Below are 19,967 nucleotides of genomic sequence, written 5' to 3' on the forward strand. Positions count from 1 at the left end.
TTTAACAGATGGTAATAGAATACATACTTTTGGTTACCTCTTGCATTACAGCCTGACAACTGTGGAGGTGGGTCCATCCCCGAGTTGCTGGGGTGTGCTGGAGGAGGTTTGTCTGTGCGTGAATCAGGCTCAGATGTGGGCTGAGATGCTGTTTCTCATCTCCATAAGGTGCAGGACAGGCTTTTCCCAGAGCTGAGTTTATTCCAGGACTGTTGTTCCTAGCACATTCTCCCCCACCACTTAGGTGGGTGAAATATTTTTTCTCTCCCTTGTTACAACTAAAAGCTGCCCAGCTTTCCTGCAGCCGTAGCACCTGCTGAGTCTTCACCCCCAAACCCAGCATTTACCTGGAAGCTGGTTCATCCCTGCAGAGTGGTTTGGCCAGTGTCCAGGTGCTCTTGAGCCAGGGATTTGCCAGTGGGGCAGTGCTGGTCTGCAGTATCCCCTCCATGCTCTGTTGGCCCTTTGGGGAAATCCCAGCCTGGAAAACGCTTATTTTTTGGCAGAAGGCAACTGGGAAAGGGAATCTGGTGTGGTCCTCTGCAACTTTACCTGCCTTCAGCCCCCCAGAACATGAACCTGGTTCAGGGCAGATTTCTTGCTTGGTCAGGTTTTCAGATGTAGGCTGTGGATGGCTACAGATTTATGTTGTCCTGTAGCCATTCTGGAAGAGGAATGCTCTAGGCCTGAGCTGGACCCTTGGGCGGATGGACCCAGGGCTGTGCTGAGGTGCCCCAACCTCCCCTCCTGTCCCTTGGCCCAACATTTCCTTCCTGCTCTTTGCTGTGCACAGCCTTCAGCTTCATCTTCCCTCATCCTCATGTGACCCAGAAGCTGAATGAGAGAAGGAGTCCAGGTTTGTGTTCCTGGGAAGTTGGGGTGACAGCCATCCCTGTGGGCACACAGCTTTTGAGGGACTGAGGTGCTGCTGGCTCTGCCTCAGCAGCTCTGCCACAGCAGCTTGCTGCAGGCTCCAAACTCCAGGGCTGTTCCCCGCCCCCCTCCACATGCAGCAGATTGGGAAGATTTTCTGCTGCTTTCCTCAGTGGAGCTCTCTTTGCAGACCATCAGCTGGCTCCCACTCCAGTGTTGCATAATCTGCTGGCCAGGTTTAAAAAAAGATCCTGTAGCAAAAACGTGGTTCACTCAAGGCTGTCTTGTTTCAGAGGGATTTGGGAGTATAAAATGAGGAAAACTGATTTCTGTCCTGTAGTATGCTTTAGTGAAGTGCTAGGGCTTGATTCCTCTTCCAGGAAGTGCATTCCCCCCTGTCCTGTCCTGTCCTGTCCTGTCCTCCCTCCCATGGATACTGGTCTGCCCTGGAGGCAGGGGACTGGAATCTCTGCTTGTGCCCCCACTGCAGTCTGTGGGCACCACTGTGAGCACAGCCATGAGAGTGTGTTGTGTGTCCTTCCCAGCAGCTGTGGGTCGTGTGTCCCTCCTAAAATCTGTGTGTTGTGTGTCCCTCCCAACACCTGTGTGCTGCTGTTCCTGGCCAGGTGAACACGGCCATGCACGAGGCCAAGCTGATGGAGGAGTGCGATGAGCTGATGGAGATCATCCGCCAGCGCAAACAGGTCATCGCCGTCAAGATCAAGGAGACAAAGGTGAGGGGTCCCAGCTCAAGTGTCCCTGGTCCCAGATCCCCTCCTGTGCCCACAGGGTGGCTGCTGCGGGGTCTGCCCCTCCTGTCTAGGAACAGCGCTCCCTCAGCCAGCGATGCTGGGATGTGCCAGCCCTGGGCAGAGGGGCTGTGCCAGGGTGTCTCGCCTTGCCATGAAGGGTTTGCTTGGGGCAGCACCGGTGCATCTCCTTGTCCGAACTGCTGCTGTCCCAGGGTTCCTCTGCCAAGGACAAAGCATGTGCTGGCTGAGACTGGGGGAGGAACAGTGTGTTGGATAGCGTGACAAGTTGGTGCAGAGGCTTGGATCACTCCAGACAGCTTCCTCGGGGCTCTTCACCACTGTGGTTCTAATAGAATAATGTGGAATTAATACTGAAGGGCTGCAGTCCAGTGCTGCAGAGAGAGCAGAGGCTGCATTCCCTTGCATTGCAGCACAGCTGGGGGTGAGCTGCTTCTCGCCTTCATATTTGTGGGTGTGTTTGGACCTTTCCTCCAATGGTTCCAGGTGTTTCCCAGTGGTTTCTACATGTAGCATCCCACCCCAAAGGGGAAGGGAGCACCCAAGATTCATAGATGCTCATGGTTGAAAGGAATGACAAATGTCAGAGGGTCAGGAAAAGCTTTGAGTTTTATTAGTCAATTACAAATAACTTTTTTGGCATGGAAATTGTTATGTACCGGTCTCCCAGTATAAGCACACAGCGGTGGGTTTTGGATAAAGGGGTAGGGTGAAAGGGAAGAGAGATGGGGAGGTGCATTAAAGCAGGAGAGAGAGAAAGGAAGAATGGAGATCATCAGTCCTGGTTCAAGCATCAGTCCAGTTAACAGAGTGTCCAGGGTCCTGGGGGCACTGCCTGTGCTTCCTGGGGGGACCTTTGTATAGATAAGTTTTGCCTGCCCTGGGGAGTTCTCACTTGCTCTGCAAATCAGTTCTCATGCACAGTCCATTCTTCCAGACCTTTCAGGAAATGGGTCAGAGGCTTCAGAGGTCTTTGGTGGTCTTGGTCCCCCTGCAGTCCGTGCCACTGCTCCAGCTCACTCCTGTGCTGTGTTGTGCTTATCACAGCAAGGATGTTTGTCCCAGGACTGTGCTTCCCTACTTCCCTGGGGCCTCTTCTCCAGCCTCAACAGCCCTCAGCTGGCTCTGCAGCTATCTAGCTGTTGGTGCTTGAGACATCAGCCTCACCTTCTGGGCTCTCCATGTGCAGCAGTGAGAGCTAGAGGGGTGTAGCTCTGAGGGTGCCCAGGGGAGCCTGCATGACCCCACTGCTGTTCTCACTAAGTTTGGGTGTGCACTGGGGTCCCACCATGGTACTCCCACCGTGTGGCCAAGCCCCAAATACAGATGCTGCCCAGGCAGTTTGGGAGTGGGTTCCACTGCGTGTGTAGGCAGAAGAGCCACCGGCATGGCTCCAGGACACCCTGGCAACAGTGGGAGCTTTGAAATCCTGCTTCTACCCCAAGCACTCCAGGAAACATATTTTATGTAATGGTGCCGTCTGCCAGTCCATCTGTCTGTCTGCTTGCTCTTCCCACCCTCTTCCTTGACGGTTCCAGGCTCTGCTGTCCAGTTCCAGCCATGCTTAGAATGATCTGGTAGCTCCAGGATGTTGTTTTCCTACAGCTGGTAGCTGGGTAGAGGCGAAGGGCACAGATGAGTGCCCAAACCCTCTGCAGAACCAATGGAGAAAGGAGTAACCTCTGGAAGCTGTGGCTAGTTTGAAGTGCTCCAGCTGAGGAGCGAGGAATTCTGCTTTCCTGCTGGATTGCCATTTGGTTTTCCATTTGTTCTGCCCTGCTTTTCCTGACAAACGGCCCAACTGATGTATGGAGCCTGGGAGAAGGGAGGGGGAGAACATGCAGATTCCCTCACACCTTGATCACCCAGCAGTTCAGTTCAGCAGCTGTGAACGTGATGTTTTCCATCAGCTCTGTAAATGCTTTCCCTGTTTCTGAGGTTCCTTTGCCCTGTGCTGAGTGACTGGCAGGAGTCTCATGGCAGCCTGCTCTCTTCAGGCCAGCATATGAGGGGTGACAATTGTATTTACATGGGAGGAGCAGAGAGAGGGTGCGTTGCTTTCCAGTGTCCGTCACACGTGGGACCCTCAGAGCGGGCGCAGGTTGTGCCCTGGGACTTTCCCGCTCCAAGCAAAATTTACCGTGGCCAGGATGGGGCTCCCTCTGTGCCTCTCAAGCTGCTGAGCGCTGCTGTGTCCCTCTGCTCCTCCAACAGGTGATGAAGCTGCGGAAGCTGGCCCAGCAGGTTGCCAACTGCCGGCAGTGCCTGGAGCGCTCCACGGTCCTCATCAACCAGGCTGAGCACATCCTGAAGGAGAACGACCACGCACGCTTCCTGCAGACTGCCAGGAACGTGGCCGAGAGGTGGGCTGGGCTCGGGACGCTGCTGCTGGAGCTGGCCCCTGCTTGTAGGTCCCTGCCCAGAGATGATCCAAGTCCCCTCCAGTCACTCCCCTGGAGATCCCCAACCATCCCTGCAGCCTCCCACTGTGCTGTCCTCAAATAAACCCCAGGGTCAGGTTCCCATCCCTCACTGGCCAGTTGCTGTGTGGCAGGTCCTAACAATACTGTGGAAGCAAGCCCCCATCCCTGGGGTAGGAAAGTGGTGGAAATGCCAATCCAAAGGGAGTTCAGGGGCCAGTCAAAGCTGTGAACCCCAGAGATGGAGCCCCCCCAGTCTCAGGGAACGTGTCCCCAGGCTAGGCCATCCTCCTGGGTGGGGGCAGTGGCCTGTAGGTACAAGCTGGTTTCCTGAGAGCATGTGAGGCACGGTGAGGCACCCCATCCCTGTGCCTCCCTCGTGCACCCTGCTGCGTACTGATGATCCCTTCTTTCCTTCCAGGGTCGCCATGGCAACTGCATCCTCGCAAGTCCTGATACCAGATATCAATTTTAATGATGCCTTTGAAAACTTTGCTTTAGATTTTTCCAGAGAGAAGAAGCTGTTGGAGGGGCTGGATTATCTAACAGGTGAGTGTTCAGGTGTGCTCCACTCTGTATCTTCCCCTCAGCCCCCCTGCCCTGTGCTCCACCAAGGGCTGGCAGACCTATTTTAGGACTTAACCAGTAACAAGCACCAGGTCAGCTGTGGCAGGGCAAGGCCTGTGCTGTCCCCAGGACAGTTATGTGTCCCCATCCTCCTGTTTCACCCTGCCATCCCATGGAGAAGTCCAGAAAGCTTAAAAATTGTGGTCTCCATGACCTGCTGGGGGAGGCTGATATCCGTAAGGATGCAAGAGGGATAAGGATTATATAGGGTCTGTAAGGATTACAGAGGAGAAATGATGAATTAACCCATTATTGTACTTCTAAGGCACCCTGTGCTTTAGCATTTCCCTTTTTCTGCCCTTTTTCTGGGTCACGTGGTCCTAAATTATGAACCTTGCTGGGCAGGACCTCAGTGGGCCCCTCAGTGCTGCCCTGATGCTGCAGCACAGACTGATGGCTGCCCTCGGGGGTCTGGGAGCAGCCAACAACTGCTGAACCAGCCTGTGCTGGAGCGCTGGAGGGATGAGAGCTCCAGGGAGGTGAGGACATCCTCGCTCATCCAAATCTGATTTTATCATCATGAAGCAGATCAGCTTTCAGTGAAAGATTAGCACAAGCATGTCCGGATCTGTTATGGGATAAAAGACTTAATCCTCAACCAGTGCGGGGAAATAGGTGGATTTGGAAGTGGTTTCTCAGCTTGTTTCAGGGTGAGGGTGTCAGACGTGATGGAGCAGCAGTGAAAACCCCGTGCTCTGACCTCTGGATGCCTTGTTAAACTAAAAAGTTTAGTTCAGTGGGAAACACAGTGACAGATAATATGAGGGAGTTGTGGTTTTTGAGAGATTCTACTCCTGCTGCAAGCCCATCTCAGTCCTAACATGAGCCCTGGGTTTTTAAGGAAGGAAAACCCAAACTGACCCAAGTCTGTGGTCTGTGCCATCCCACAGCACCAAACCCACCGTCAGTCCGTGAGGAGCTCTGCACGGCCTCCCATGACACCATCACCGTGCACTGGATCTCCGAGGATGAGTTCAGCGTCAGCTCCTACGAGCTCCAGTACACCATCTTCACTGGCCAGGCCAACTTCATCAGTAAGTCACCACACTCCCCTTCAGCAAGGAAACCCCAGCCCAGACAACCTGTGGCTGCTCCTTTCCTGGAAGTGTCCAAGGCCAGGTTGGAGCAAGCTGGGATAGTGGAAAGTGTCCCTGCCACTGGCAGGAGGTGTCACTGGATCAGCTTTAAGCTCCCTCCCATTCTGTAAGGAAAAGGTTCTCAGGTTCATCAATGGGTTTAAAGGCTGGGTATTTGTGGAGGAAACAGCAGCAAAGCATCTACCAAGGGCTAGTGGATCAGAGCAATGGACACCTCCCTGTGCTGGGGGGGCCATCCCAGAGGTGCTCTGGTCTGCACTTGGTGTCATCAGCCTTGACTTGGTGAAGCATCGTGACCATTGGAGGCTCCTGTGCATCTCACATCTCCCAGATCTGTGTGCCTGGGATCGTACACAGAGCAGCGCTGGCTGCTCCGTGGCTGGTAACTAACGTGGTTTATAAACCCTCTGGCCTATTTCCAGGTAATTTCTCATGAAAATTACTGCCATACCTAGTTGTTTTTCCACACCACCACAGATTTTTCTCACAGAGATGGAGGGCTGAGGACAGAATCACTGATGGTCTGTGGCTTGTGAGAAAGTTTTATTCCTGGTTTTCCTAGCAGCACTTGCCATCGTGAGATGTGCTGACAGGGTACCTCACAGCGGGTGTTTAGCTGCCGTCAGTCTTTCCTGCTGGCTGGAAGGACGCTGGCACCAGCAGCACGGTGTCACGGCTCCGGAAGGCTGTTCAGTGCACTCTAAAATGTGCAGGAAGCTGCCAGAGGAAGTTCCCAGTGACTTTCCAAGCTGGATCTCACCTCCCCAGCCTTTGCCCTTGTTTTGGAAAACGAGATGATGCATTTCCTTTCCATGGAGGCTGTCGGGTGCCGGTGCTGCTGCCGCCAGACCCGTCCTGCTTGGCTCTCCTGTCCTTCTCAGCTAGGGCATGTTGTCTCCAGCGCTTTGTCCTCTGGAAGCCTGGAGAGCTCAGCCACCTCTCTGGCTCTGCTCTTGGATGGCCACCAGCTCCACGTCTCCTGCACTTCCAGCTGCGGACAAAATGGGGACTTGCTGGTGTCACTGCATGTTTTCGAGAGAGGGATGTCTGAAGGTCCCTGTGCCAGCTCTCTGCAGTTTGGGCTGACAGGTTGCTCAGGGCTTGCTCCTTGAGGAAGAAGGACTGTCCAGGGATGGAGCGTCTAGTGTTTCCTCACCCTCAGCTAGGAGGATTTTGCCCTTTTCCACTCAGGATTTCCCCTACTGCAGCTTGTGCCCTTGCCCTGGGACAATGCCAGGGAGGGATCTAGCTCTCACCTTTTCCCACGTGCCACTTTGGACGCATGTGGCTTGGAGTCCGATACACTGACAGACTTGGGAATGAGTCACCTGCCCACCTCCAGGGTCTGGCACAGGCATTGGGAAATGAGGAGCTGTGGAGACCACGAGAGTGAAGAACAGCTGGCATAGTGCTGGAGGAGAGCTGAGAGGGTTCCGTGTCAGTAGTGTCCTCCTTGGCCAGCCAGCGACCTCCAGGTTGTTCTTTGTAGGGGGAGTGAAGAAATCAGTTCAATCCCTGAGAAGAAAATTAATAACTTATTGTCCCTTGGAATAGCACAGTTTGGGTGATGGGACTGTGTGAACCCTGGCTGAACTCGCGTGAAGAGACACTGGAACACTGAGCAGGAGCTGGGAGCCTGACCAGGAGAGGAAATACCTTTCCAAGGTGTGCAGAGTTGGCCTGTGGAACCCATCCCCTTCATGATTCCATCAAAGCCAAGAGCTTGGCAAGAGGCAGACATTTTTATGGATGATGAATACTACAATAAAAGGGATTTTTTTAAGCTCTGGTGAGGGTAGGAGCGAGAAAGTTGGTCTTCAAGGCCAAGATCTTTGAGGTTGTTTTGCAAAAGAAACCTACTTTGGAAGGTCAAGTCCTTCTCGTTGTCACATCTCAGCCACCTCATTCTTCCTGATGCAGCATCCCCAGCTGGTCCTTCTGCAGGAAGGTGACACCGACCAGGCCGAGCTGGAAGCTGTGCGCTCCAACGAGAGCAGCTCTGCGTGCAGGCTGCAATCAGGATCACATCTGTTTTATTTTCTACTTCACATCACACTGCTCTGTGCCCCTCGGCCATTCCCATGTGAATCCCAAGCCAAATTCAGCTTGACAGGGACTGCAGCCTGGCCTTGTCCTGCAGCTGAGCCAGCCACTGAAGATAAATTAATTGGAAGCCATTGCAAAAGAGGTGTGGAGCATTCCCAGCTCCTGCCTCCCAGTCCTGCACATGTTGAAACACCCCCTCTCAAGTCACCTCAAATTCACAAGCCACTCCTCACCTCTCACCAGGAGCCTCCAGCTACTTCTTCCATGCTTCCTTTATTCCTTTCAGCTTAAAGCCTGTGCTGGGATAGCTGCCGTGGTTTTCCCTGAGCCCCACAGCATCCTTGTCCCTCAGCTCCAGCTATTCAGGTGCTCATGCCAGCTGCAGGTGATCCTCATCCCAGTCATGCTGGAACAGCCTCAGTGGCACCATGTAGGGCTTTTCCCCTTTCCTGGAACCCCACCTGAGGTACAGCACTACATTTCCACACATGCCAGGCCCTGTAGCTCAGGCACTGGAAATCACTCCAGCAGTCAGCTTGGCATCTCCATGGTCTTGGATCCTTCATTCCTTCCCATTTCCGGAAGAAGTTCAGCTTCCTGAATGATTTCCAAGCATCTGGATCCCTTCACTGGGAGCTCATTTTCTTTGAACCACTCTGCAGACCAATCTATTCAGGGAGCCAAGCATCAGCCTCCCTTAGCCGTGGGTTATTCCTTCCCACTCTGGAGCACTGAGGACCGGGACAGGAGCAAGATTCAGTTGCAAACACATCGATTTGGGTGCAAATACATCCCTTTCTGCTGCTGGAATTGCATACTGGGCCATGGAGCAGGAGGGAGGTTTTCCTGTGGGAGCAGAGACACGGGAGAGAGTGATGGTGGGGTGGTGGTGGGATGATGATGACCATCACTCCCTCCCAGACACCAACAGCTTCTGGGCTGCCGTCTGCCCGGGCTGGAAGTTGCTGCTGGCTGAATTTCCCTTTCTCTGCACCCTTTCCCCATCACTTCCCATGGCAGCATCCCAAGATGCCAGCACTATGGCCCTGGCCCTGCCTTACCAACGTTGCCTTTGTGTGATAATGAAAAAGATTCCGTGTTGCTGGGATTTATCATCTCTGGAAATTTCCTTGCAGACACTTTGAACTCCCAGGCAGGCAGTAAATCCTTCTGAGGGACATGTGCTCGTGAGCTCTGCATTAGCAGCGCTGGGGCTTTTTGTTCTGTCCTTCCCTGGGAGTAAATCTCTGACCCTCTCCCGCACTGCAGGTCTCTACAACTCCATGGACAGCTGGATGATCGTCCCCAACATCAAGCAGAACCACTACACAGTGCATGGGCTGCAGAGTGGCACCCGCTACATCTTCCTGGTGAAGGCCATCAACCAGGCGGGCAGCCGGAACAGTGAGCCCGCCCGCCTCAAGACCAACAGTAGGTGCCCAGGCACTCAGCTGGCTGTGGCAGGTGCAGGGGGAGAGTTTCCTGGGCACTGGGGTGCCCGGGGTACGGCTGAGCGCTCCCGGTGAGCGGGCAGTGGCTGGCAGTGGGATGGAAATACCGCGTTGTTAAATCACGGGAGTGCCCGTCTCCCCTGGAGCCTCCGTTCCTTCTCTGCCTCGGGTGGTCTCCTCCTACCCCCTGTGGTGCCAGGGGCTCCCACCGGCCCTCTGCTCCTGTCAGCACCCGTCCCTGGGGTCTTAGGTCATAAGGGTCCATTCTTGGGGTGGTTTTACATCCCTGTGCTTTTTGGGGCTGATGCAAGGAGTCACAAAGCAACTGTTCTTGTGTGTGGCTTAGCTTGCAGAGGGTTGTGGTTTGGAGAGCCATAAGGTTGAAAAATGATGGTCGATGTGGCTTTGCAGCCGAAGCAGAAATTTTTCTTACCAGTGCCCTGGGGATGCCAAGGAGGGTTAAATGTGTTTAGGGATAGCTGAGCTCTGAGAAGAGTGGAGCTAGACCTGTCCTGGCACAGACAGAGCTCCAAGGCTTGTGATGGGAAACATTTCTCCATTGCAAGACAGCAAATGCAGCAGAAGCACTGGCAGCCATGGCCTGAAGGGTGACACAGGAGGGACAGTGTGAGATGCTGGGGGAAGAATAAATTGGCTCTCCAGGCTCCTGCCTGCCCCATGCCTGTGCCTTCCCAGTGCTTGCATGTCTCTCCGTAGTCCTGGTGAGCACTGCCCTCCCATCTGGCCCTTTCCCAACAGTTGCTTCTGCCTGAACAAGGCTTTTGTGATGATTTATCACCTCTACTGCCTCCCTTTCTTTGCGTGGTGTTAAACTGAATAAAACAACATTGAGGCAGTGGGGCTGAGGGAGCTGTTGAGAAGCAAACTTCAACCCAATCCACCTGTTCATTAAAGATTTATCCCTCCTGCAGCTGCTGTTTCTCAATGCTTCCCCAGCTTTGAAAAGCACTCACTCTGGGTGTGAGGAATGGGCAGCTTGGGAAGCTGGGAGTGAGGATGGATGGCTCTGGTGGTAGCTCCTGTTGGACAGGGTTTGCTCTCTGTGATTTTAGCTGAGTGTCAGTCACCAGACCTGCCAGCACAGCTCCGAGAGTTCCTGCTTGGGGATGGACTGGGTTTGATCAGCCTCCAGTCAGGAGTTGAGCCCCTCTTGCTTCAGTGATACCTTGCATGTTTGAAACCTGGAGCAGCCCCACCTGAGACACTATACAGGTTATGTGTGATTGTGGTTTTGCATGTGCTAAAGCCCCTTCCACAAGGACCTGTCCCTCACTTCCCACTCAGGTGTTGGGCAGGAGAGGCATGTGGCGCTGATGGGCACATCCCTTTCTGTCACCGCTTTGGTATTCCTCTGCCATCTGTGTTGGTGGAAACTTCGGAATTCAGGAAAGTTTGATTTAGCCATATATATGGACAAAATATGTATTGCTTTATTTCCTTCTGTGGCCAACCTCAAGGGACAAGGGCTCCTTTGGGTGCCCAGTGGTGCAGCCGCCCTGTGCTGCAGCCCCAGCATGTCCCCACTGCCCTTTCCTCCTACTGGTATTTGGGACCAGGCTTTTTCCTTTTCCAGTGGACAATATCCAGAGGATATCACACCCACACTTTCCACTGCTGTAGACTTGGTGGAGGTGTCAGCAGCTCAACACAGAAATAGCCCATTAGCATATTTCCCAGCCCATTCTGTTCCTGAAGGGATGTCTGGAGAGATCTCTCCATTGCCAGAAGGTCAGTGTCAGGACAGATCGATTTCCGCAGCATTGGCACTGTCAGTGCTGGCACTAAATCTGCGTTCCTGAACAGAGAAGCCTGGGAGAACAGGTTTGGTTTAGTGACAGAGAGACCATCCTCTGCTGAGGCTGGGCCTGAGCAGGACTTAGTTAGGAGCAAGTGTCCAAAAGTTGCTGAAAGTGCTGGAATGCAGGGACAGGCCCTGCTCTAGCCATAAAGAAAGTGCTGGGAAATGGGTTTTGCAGCCCTTGCCTTAGCCACTGCATCCTGGCCTTACTTTCCCTTGCAGTTCTGGCTTTTCCTGATTTCTGCATCTCTTGGCAAGACCTCAGTGTTCTACAGGATGGCTCCATCCACATCCCATGTGAGATGTCAGGAGTGGGTTTGATGCCTGAGCAGTGGGCTGCGTGGTCACTGTTACTGCCTGAATCGTGTTAGCGCAGGTGTTTTTAAGGAGCAGGATGATCCCTACAGAAACTTCCCAGCAGGGAGTCTGTGAAAAGATTCATAGATTTAGATGGATTTATGGCTTTCCTATGACTCAGCAGTACAGTGCTGCACCTTTGTTTCTTTCTTTGCAGAAAGTGATGTCTTCAGGGAAGACAGGATGGTGCTGGCAGCCATGCTGTGTGGGTGTCCTGTGCCCCACATGTGTCACCTTGGATGGCTGGTGGGAGTAGGGACACTGCCACTGGAGGCAGAGAGGAGTGACAGAATGCAGGAAGGGCTGGCTTTGTGTCCCTGTGTCCCTGAGCTTTGTTTGCCCTCTGGGCAGAATGTGGGGGGTGCCTGCAGCATCCTTGGGAGCAGGGTTCGTATCCATCCCTCCTCTCTCTCCACACATTTTCAGCCAAACTCAGTCACCAGCTGTCTGCCCTCTCTGCTCTGCCCCGTCCCTGTGCCCCCACAACCAGAGGAGTGGGCCACACAGGAGCTGCTGTCCTGCAGGGCGCTGGTGGCACCAGTGGCACCCCTGCACTGACCCCTGGGGTGAGGTGGGCTGCTGCTCCCAGATTTGGCTGAGTGTTGGATGTCATCTCCTGCTCCTGGGGATCTCATTCCAGTTATTTCCGTAGCTGTTATGTAAAACAGCAGGCAGCCTGTCCTCGCTGTCCCTCTGGGTGGGTGACAGGAGTGTCCCAAGCCGGTGAGCCTCTGCTCACTGGGATGGGTGCAGGAGCCCTGTGAGGTCCAAAGGAGTGGGGTGGGTGTCTGGGGTCCTGCAGGGCGGGGATGCAGCTCCAGCACACACCTCCCTCTGCCTGCCTCCATCCCCACATTCCACTGACCTTGACCATGCTCCTGGCTGCCTCCTCTTTGCTCCCACACACCCAGTGCCAGACAGGATTTCCTCTGCTCCGCTCACCCTGGCTCTGTAGGGAAGGGGGAGATAACCCAGCTGATAAATGCTCCAGCGGTACAGCGGGCTGTGTCCAGCCCTGAAGCCTGCTGCTTCCCCACAGCTCCTGAGCCTCGTGCAGGGATGACCAGCAAAAGGTTATCAGGAATATCCCAGCAAGCTGAATTTGTGGGATAAAGGTAATCTGAGTGACCAGCCCAGCAGATACATATTAATGATGAGAGGAAATGTTAATGGTGAGAGGAATCATTAATGGTGGTAGGAATCATTGCAACCCTCGGCTCTCTGCAGGGCAGGGCTGAGGGGCTGGAGAACAGTGACTGGGAGGCACAGAGGCTGCTGATGGTGCAGGAGCAGGGAGTGAAGGCTGCAGTCACAACTTCCCCTTCCCCTGGCAGTTCCCATGCCGGGGGATTGAGGTTGGGATTGTCATGACCTCTGTGAAATCTCTATTTTTTTCCCCATGGTAGAGTGATATTCTGGGAAGGGGATTGATGGTAGCAGGTGCCTGGCTGTGCTGTTTGAAATACCCAGCCTGCCCATCACATCCACTGCCTGTGGATGCAGCTCAAGTCCTTGCTCTACTACATGCCAGCACAAACCAGTGACAAGGGCTGGGCTCCAGTTCTTCACACTGACCTTAGCAAGGGGCCACCTTCACAAACAGAGCTGTGAGTGTCTCTCTCCTGATGGAGCCAAGTATTTTTATACCTCACTTCCACAGAGCTTGTCTCTTTGCATTACTGCCAGGAAAAGACACGGCAGAAAGATCAGAGCAGCCAGAAGAAGGAGGGGGCAGATCACTCCCAATTTGCAGCTTTAGTTTCAGGCTTCTCAACTCAGTTATTCAGCAAATTGAGCTTCAAGGAAAACCAGCATGAGCTACCATCAGGTAACAGAGCACGGCACAGATGAGCTCCGCTCTGCAGCTGCAATTGTCGCTGATGTTGCAGCTCTTTGTAGAAGTTCCCAGCTGTCCTGGGGTTCTCCTTGTGTGCCTGTTTGCAGGGTTTCCTGGCTGTTCTGGGGGTCCCCAGCCCAGGCTCAGGACCCCATTGCTATGGTGGTGTCTGTGTTTCTTCTTGTTGGGACTCAGTGTCTGTAGCCAAAAATGGGAGCATGCAGGAGGACACAGCTAGTCATACCCCAAGCCGGGTGCCAAAATGTGAGGGTGAGGGTATTGGCAGGACTTGGGCTGTTCTCTGCAGCTGTCATTTGCTTTGTCTTGAAGCAGGTGAATCCCTATGGAAATGCTTTCCGGTGCTTGTGTGCACTTCGCTGCATCTCGCATGAAAACACAGCAGCAAAATCCACCTCAACTCAATTTAGTTCTTTCTACCATCTTGGGGTTTTGTTTGCAAATCCAGGGATAGTCTGAGGACTTACATAGGGAAATCATTGACAAACAAGGAGGTTGGTTGAAGCTCTGGGATATCACCCAGATCTGGTCTGGTTTTGGGGAATACACCCAAGCAAACCACAATTAAATATGCAAAGCTGAGAATACAGGATGTGAAGAAGCCCGTTGGCTGCACCATGATGCTAATAACGCAAATCCTAATCCATGTGTCTCCTCCCCACAGGTCAGCCATTCAAGCTGGACCCCAAGATGGCTCACAAGAAGCTGAAGATCTCCAATGACGGGCTGCAAATGGAGAAGGACGAGAGCTCCTTGAAGAAGAGCCACACGCCGGAGAGGTTCAGCGGGACAGGCTGCTACGGCGCTGCCGGCAACGTCTTCATCGACAGCGGCTGCCACTACTGGGAGGTGGTGGTGGGATCCTCTACCTGGTAAGACACCACCTGTGCGAGGGGGGACGCTTTCCCAGTCTGGCCTCTGCCAGAGATGCCCACCCTGTGCCCTTTTACAGCAGGTGGGCTCTGAAAGTACGAGGTGCCCGTGCCATCAGGGCTGGGCTTGGTGCTGTGCCGAGGCTGGAGGGTGCTGAGCACAGCTTCTCCTCTCCTGCAGGTATGCTATCGGCGTGGCTTACAAGTCAGCCCCCAAAAACGAGTGGATCGGGAAGAACTCCTCTTCTTGGGTCTTCTCCCGCTGCAACAACAACTTTGTGGTGCGGCACAACAACAAGGAGATGCTGGTGGAGGTGCATCCGCAGATGAAGCGCCTCGGTATCCTCCTGGACTACGACAACAACGCGCTCTCCTTCTACGACCCGGCCAACTCCCTCCACCTCCACACCTTCGAAGTCTCCTTCATCCTGCCAGTATGTCCCACCTTCACCATCTGGAACAAATCCCTGATGATCCTCTCGGGGCTGCCCGCCCCAGATTTCATCGATTACCCTGAGCAGCAGGAGTGTAACTGCCGGCCCCAGGAGTCCCCATACGTGTCAGGAATGAAAGCCTGTCACTAGGCTGCCCAGGCCTGCCCGTGCCCCGTGGCAGCGCTGGCCATGCCCAGTGGGTGCAGGTGGCCAGAGCTGCCCGCTGGCAGCCATGCCGGAGAGCCGCTGTGGCACCCGAGCAATTGAGCACCGTCCGCACCCAGCTCCATCTCGCTTTAATGGAAAAGTGGAAGAACCTTAAACCACGTCTGGAAATGAACTGCTGTTGGTGAGCTCCAGAGTGCACAAGGGTGGCTGGAGCAGCTCTTTGGCGGTGGCTCCCACCTCTCCCCAAGAAGATTGTCACCTGGATGGTTCTGTCTTCCCTCGGGGGCTGGAAAAGCCAGGGCGGGTTTCAGAGCGACCTGAGGTGCCGTGGTGGTCAGAGAATGGCTCGTGTGTACCGTGAGGTTGGGACAGGAGGGGTGGGCTCTGGAGCCCGCTGACGGCTGATGTGGGGGCCCAGAGCACTGAGCAGCACTTTTCAGGGAGGACTTTCCGTGTGGCTGTGGCTCGGTAGCTTCCCTGGTGAGATGGATGAGGCTCGGAGCCCTCAGGCTCACTGAGCGCTGGCAGCTGTTGTGTGGTGGATGGTGTTCACGTGGAGGGAGGGTGGTGGTCCGTGGGAGTGAAGATGGCACTCAGGGTGTTCCCAGTGGCCGTCCATGCTGCAGATGGCATGCTCCTGATACATTTTTGGGGTCCTGCAGTGGAGAGCCACGGACCCCCGGCCCACCATCTCCTCCTTTGCGAGCTTCCCAGTAAGCATGGAAGCCTGCATCCTTGAGGAGATTTGGCTCCTGGTGCAGAGGTTTGGCACTGCTCCTTCCCGACGCAGGGTCTGGCCAGCAGTGCCCTGCTCCACAGAGGCCTCCATTAGTGTCCTGTCTGGTGTCCCAGCAGCAAAAACCTCTTCCTGCTCTGAGCCTGCAGTAGAGTCCTGCTCAAAGACCACCTCTATGCTCTATGACTCAAAATTTCAATTTATGACCCCAAATCTTGACTTCTAGCTTGTTTTCCACCATGCCAGGGGATTGGACTGCATGCATTTTAAAGATTCCTTCCAACACAAACTAATCCATGGTTCTGTGGTGGTGTGAGTGTGGAGCCATCCTGTCTACTCTGGGGCAAAGGACTGAGTCTGTCTCAGAGGCCCAGAGACCCTGGTTACTGGGAGTTCTTTGGCTGTCACCAGTACTCCCAGTAACCACAAGCATCGAGTCCCCTGGCCAAGCTCCAGTCTCCAGATTTATTTAAGGTGCCAGGAGGAGCTGGGCTGGCACACAATCCCTGTTGCCACCATGGGGGTCTGTGGCACAGTTTGGGGCCAGTGGGCGTGTGAGTGGCTGGGACATTGTGGGGGCAAGGATTTCAGGCATTGTGGTGGCCCGAGGCAGCTGGTGCTTGGTCTTTGTTCTGTGGCATTTGTAACCCCTTTTCCTGCTCTGGATGTGGTTCCTCAGTGGGACAGGGAACCACTGAGCTGGGGCCACCCAGCTCTCCCAGCCTCTCCCTTCCTGTGGAGCTTGCTGACAGGGAACTACCCCTGCTTTTCAAACCTGATTTCCTTCTATGAGAGGGTAACCCACCTTATTGACCCAGGAAAGCCAGGAGGTAGAATCTTTTTGGACTTTAGCAGGCTTTTGATACAATCTCCCACAGGATCCTTCTGGACAAAATGTCCAGCCCACAGCTGGATGAACACATCGTGGGTGGGTGAGCAGCTGGCTCGCGGGTCAGGCACAAAGGGTGACATCAGGCTGGCACTAATCACTTGTGGGGTTCTGCAGGGCTCCATCCTCAGCCCCGTGCTCTTCAACATCTTCATTAACAAGCTGGATGCAGGACTGGGAGGAATCCTAAGTCAGTTTGCTGACAGCATTAAGCTGGGAGGAGCTGTCAGCTCTCTGAAGGACACAGAGGCCCTGCAGAGAGACCCATACAAATGAGACAGATGGGGAATCACCAGCTGTGAAGTTTAACAAGGGAAGGTCGTGGATTCCGTGCCTGGGATGGGGCAACCCTGACTGTGTGTGTGAACTGGGGAGTGAGAGGGTGTGGAAAGGCCCTGGGGGTCCTGGTCCATGCCCAGCTGGATCTCAGTCAGCCAGGAGGGAAATCAGTGTTCTGGGGGCATCAGGCCAGGGAGAGGATTGTCATGCTCTGCTCAGGGCTGAGGCAGCCTCACCTTGAGCCCTGAGGGCAGTTTTGCACACCACAATATAAAAAAGGCATGAAGCTGTTTAAGAGAGTGGACAAAGGCTGTGAGGACGGAGAAGGGTCTGCAGAGGTCTTGTGAGGGGTGCCTGAGGTCACTTGTTCAGCTGGAGAAGAGAAGGGAGGCCTCTTTGTCATCTTCAGCTCCTCCCAAGGAGGAGTGGAGGGGCAGGAACCCATCTCTTCGTTCTTGTGACCAGTGACAGGACTGAAGGAAATGGCTGGAGCTGAGCCAGGGTGGGGTTAGGTTGGATGTCAGGAAAAGGTTTTTCTCTCAGGGGGTGGTCAGGCACCGCACAGGCTCCCCAGGGAATGGTCATGGCCCCAAAGGCTGCCAGAGCTCAAGGGGCATTTGAACAAAACTCCCAAACACAGGGTGGGATTGTTGGGGTGTCCTGTGCAGGGCCAGGAGTTGGATTGAATGATCCTGATGGGGCCTTTCCAACTCAGCCTGTTCTGTGATTCTGGAGCCCAGGCTCTGGGAGTGAGTGGCTGGCTTGGACAGGGTGCCTGGGGCTCACACCATGGGGGCTGTGGCAGAGCCAGGTTGAATTCACATGGGGCCAGTTCGGGATTCATCTGGTGACCCCTCCCAGTGACCTGGCCAAAGGGGTGTGTGTTGGTGAGCCTGGTGAGCCCAGGAGGAGCGTGTACATGCGAGCCCGTTGCCCAGCATGCCATCTCTCCGTGTCTGGGCTGTGGGTTTTGGGAAAGGGACGTGGGCAGCCCCTCAGGAAAGGATCTGCTGCAGCACTGCCAGGCTGAGAGGGGTTTCCTTCTGCTGCAGGCTTCTTACCCATGGTGCCTGGCAGGGCAAGTGGGGGATACACCCCTCCTTCTGACTCCTCCTGAGCAGAGAAGCAGCTCCGTTTGCTTCTCCCAGCCCGGGGGTGCAGGAGCTCAGGGAGGGTGCAACGGGGGCACGTCTGCCATCCCCACAGCCTGGCATGTGGCCCCGTTTCACTTTGGGAGGTTAAATCACCCTTTAAAGTTGGATGTTTTTCATGGGAAGGTCTCATGGAAGTCCCTGCCACGAGGCTGCTCATCCTGTGTCACCCCGGAGCGATGCCAGGCGCTGGAGGTGGATGTTGGCCCTGGCAATGCCAAGGACGGCGCTCTCAGCATCCTCACCTCAGAGACTATGAGCCCTAAGCGTGGCTTTTGCACCTGATGAAATTGCACTAATTGTGGGACCCCCTGGCCCCCACACGTGTCTCGTACTCGGCCAGGCGGGGGAAGCCCCACACCCCAAGCAGGGGCTGGGGCCTTTCCCATGCACCCCCATTGTCCTCTTGTGGTACTGAAAGCAGAGCCCAGCCAATTGTTACCACGAGTTGGGGAGCAGCAGCCCCCTCCCTGGGCCCTGCCCAGGACGTGGAGGGGGGCTCAGAGTGCTGCTGCTGGTTCCTCTGCTCCTGGTGACACCAGTGTACAAGTTTGGGATGTGTGGACTCCTGGCTTCCCTCAGCCTCCCCTTCCACACGTAACATTCCCGCTTCTGTTTTGTTTGGGGGGAAGGCTGTTCTTCCTGTTGGGTTTTTTCCCTTTTTGTTGATTTTTTTTGGCAACTTCTTTGTTAATGTGTGTACATATATATATAGATATATATATAAAAATATAATATAATATAATAATATATATATATACGTTGCTGGGTATGTCTGTGTGTGGTGGGGGCCATACGGTGAGGACAGCCCTGGGATCTTCTTGCTGGCCATCACAGTGTTCCCCAAACCTGGCAAAGCATATGGCCAGGCATCCACAGAAGCAGAGGGGACTCTTGGGATCACCCAGCAGCAGCTTTCCTTGTGCTGGGCTCAGCTCAGCCTGAAGAGCCCAGGGGTTGGCCAGGCACAGGGGATGCTAAAGCTCCATCCAAAAACATCTGTACACATAAATACCGAGCACCCTGCTGCCCCCCCGGATGATGTCTCATTTTCCAGGACACTGAGTGTGCCAGCCTGCCCTTTCCCCAGTCCTGGATGGCCACGAGGACGCTGGACATCTCTGAGTGCCAGCCGTGTCCTCCTGGTGCTCTCGCCCCCCCAGTGCCTTGGAGAGGGTGAGGATGAAGCCGGCGGTGGGGCCAAGCTGGCGATGGCGCTGAGCACCGGCCGTGACAGAGCCCCTGCCATGCACAGGGACTGGAGCCAGCAGGGAGGAACTCGGGGTTCCCCTCTCCCAGCCCTGGGTGCACATCCCTTGGGGCTCCCAGGCAGGACTGGGCCCAAACACTGGGGACTCCCCGTGCTGGAATGGGGCCACTGGCCAGAATCTGCTGGAGAAGGGGCATTGGAGGACAGCCTCATGTGGGGGAGTACAGGCACACAAACCACCAGAAGACAGAGCCTATTTTTGGAGCACAAGTGCCTAAAATATTTATTAAGTGGAAAACATACGGTGCAAACCAACGCTGTGGAATTAAATATTTCTTACTTTATGCCTTTGCTCCACGCTTTTTCCTGTTAAAGATTAACCAGCAGCACATGGAACCTGCCTGGAGGATGAGTTGCTGCTTCTGCTACGGACAAACCTGTGGCATTTGCATCGGTCAGAGCTCTGCCCTAGCTGTGGGGTGTCAGTGACACACAGCAGTGGTGGGCTGGGTCTGGTGCTCCTGCTTCTGCCCAGAGCCCCACGCTGGGGAGTGGGGAGCAGCAGCACCCAGGGCTCACAGCCTCCATTTCCAGACGTTGTATTCCCCGGTCCAGAGATTGGCAGGGTAGCCCCAGACCACCGCAGCTTGCCCGGGGTTTGTCCTAACCCCATCCCCTCCATCCATCCCATCACTCTGCTCCAGCCTGGTGCTGCGTGTCCTGCTGCGTGTGTAGGGCCTGGCAGGGATCTACAGCTGCTCTGGCCACTTGTCAAACAGATCCTGACACAGGTCCCAAAAGCCAGAGGTGCCCCAGCCCTGCTGAGCAGTCCCAGGAGAGACCTGGAGCCCTGGCACCCAGCCTGCCCTGAGCCTGGCAAGCACCCAGCAAGCAGCAAGGACACAATAGGAGC

At 54.8% G+C, this 19,967-nt stretch overlaps 1 protein-coding gene across 9 annotated transcripts in view; it reads left to right on the plus strand.

The window, feature by feature from the left end:
- The window catches only part of MID2 (midline 2), a 67,374-nt gene extending 47,690 nt beyond the window's left edge, over positions 1 to 19,684 (plus strand). For all 9 annotated transcript variants that reach the window (XM_040083985.2, XM_040083980.2, XM_040083983.2 and 6 more), the window contains 7 exons: positions 1,500 to 1,607; positions 3,858 to 4,006; positions 4,485 to 4,612; positions 5,581 to 5,724; positions 9,103 to 9,264; positions 13,980 to 14,187; positions 14,369 to 19,684. In XM_040083985.2, coding sequence (XP_039939919.1) covers positions 1,500 to 1,607; positions 3,858 to 4,006; positions 4,485 to 4,612; positions 5,581 to 5,724; positions 9,103 to 9,264; positions 13,980 to 14,187; positions 14,369 to 14,771 — 1,302 coding nt within the window. In that variant the 3' untranslated portion in view covers positions 14,772 to 19,684. The remainder of the gene's footprint in view (positions 1 to 1,499; positions 1,608 to 3,857; positions 4,007 to 4,484; positions 4,613 to 5,580; positions 5,725 to 9,102; positions 9,265 to 13,979; positions 14,188 to 14,368) is intronic.
- The last annotated feature ends 283 nt before the right edge of the window (positions 19,685 to 19,967 follow it).

The sequence above is a fragment of the Hirundo rustica genome, chromosome 21, assembly GCF_015227805.2.
Source record: "Hirundo rustica isolate bHirRus1 chromosome 21, bHirRus1.pri.v3, whole genome shotgun sequence".
Classification (NCBI taxonomy): domain Eukaryota; kingdom Metazoa; phylum Chordata; class Aves; order Passeriformes; family Hirundinidae; genus Hirundo; species Hirundo rustica.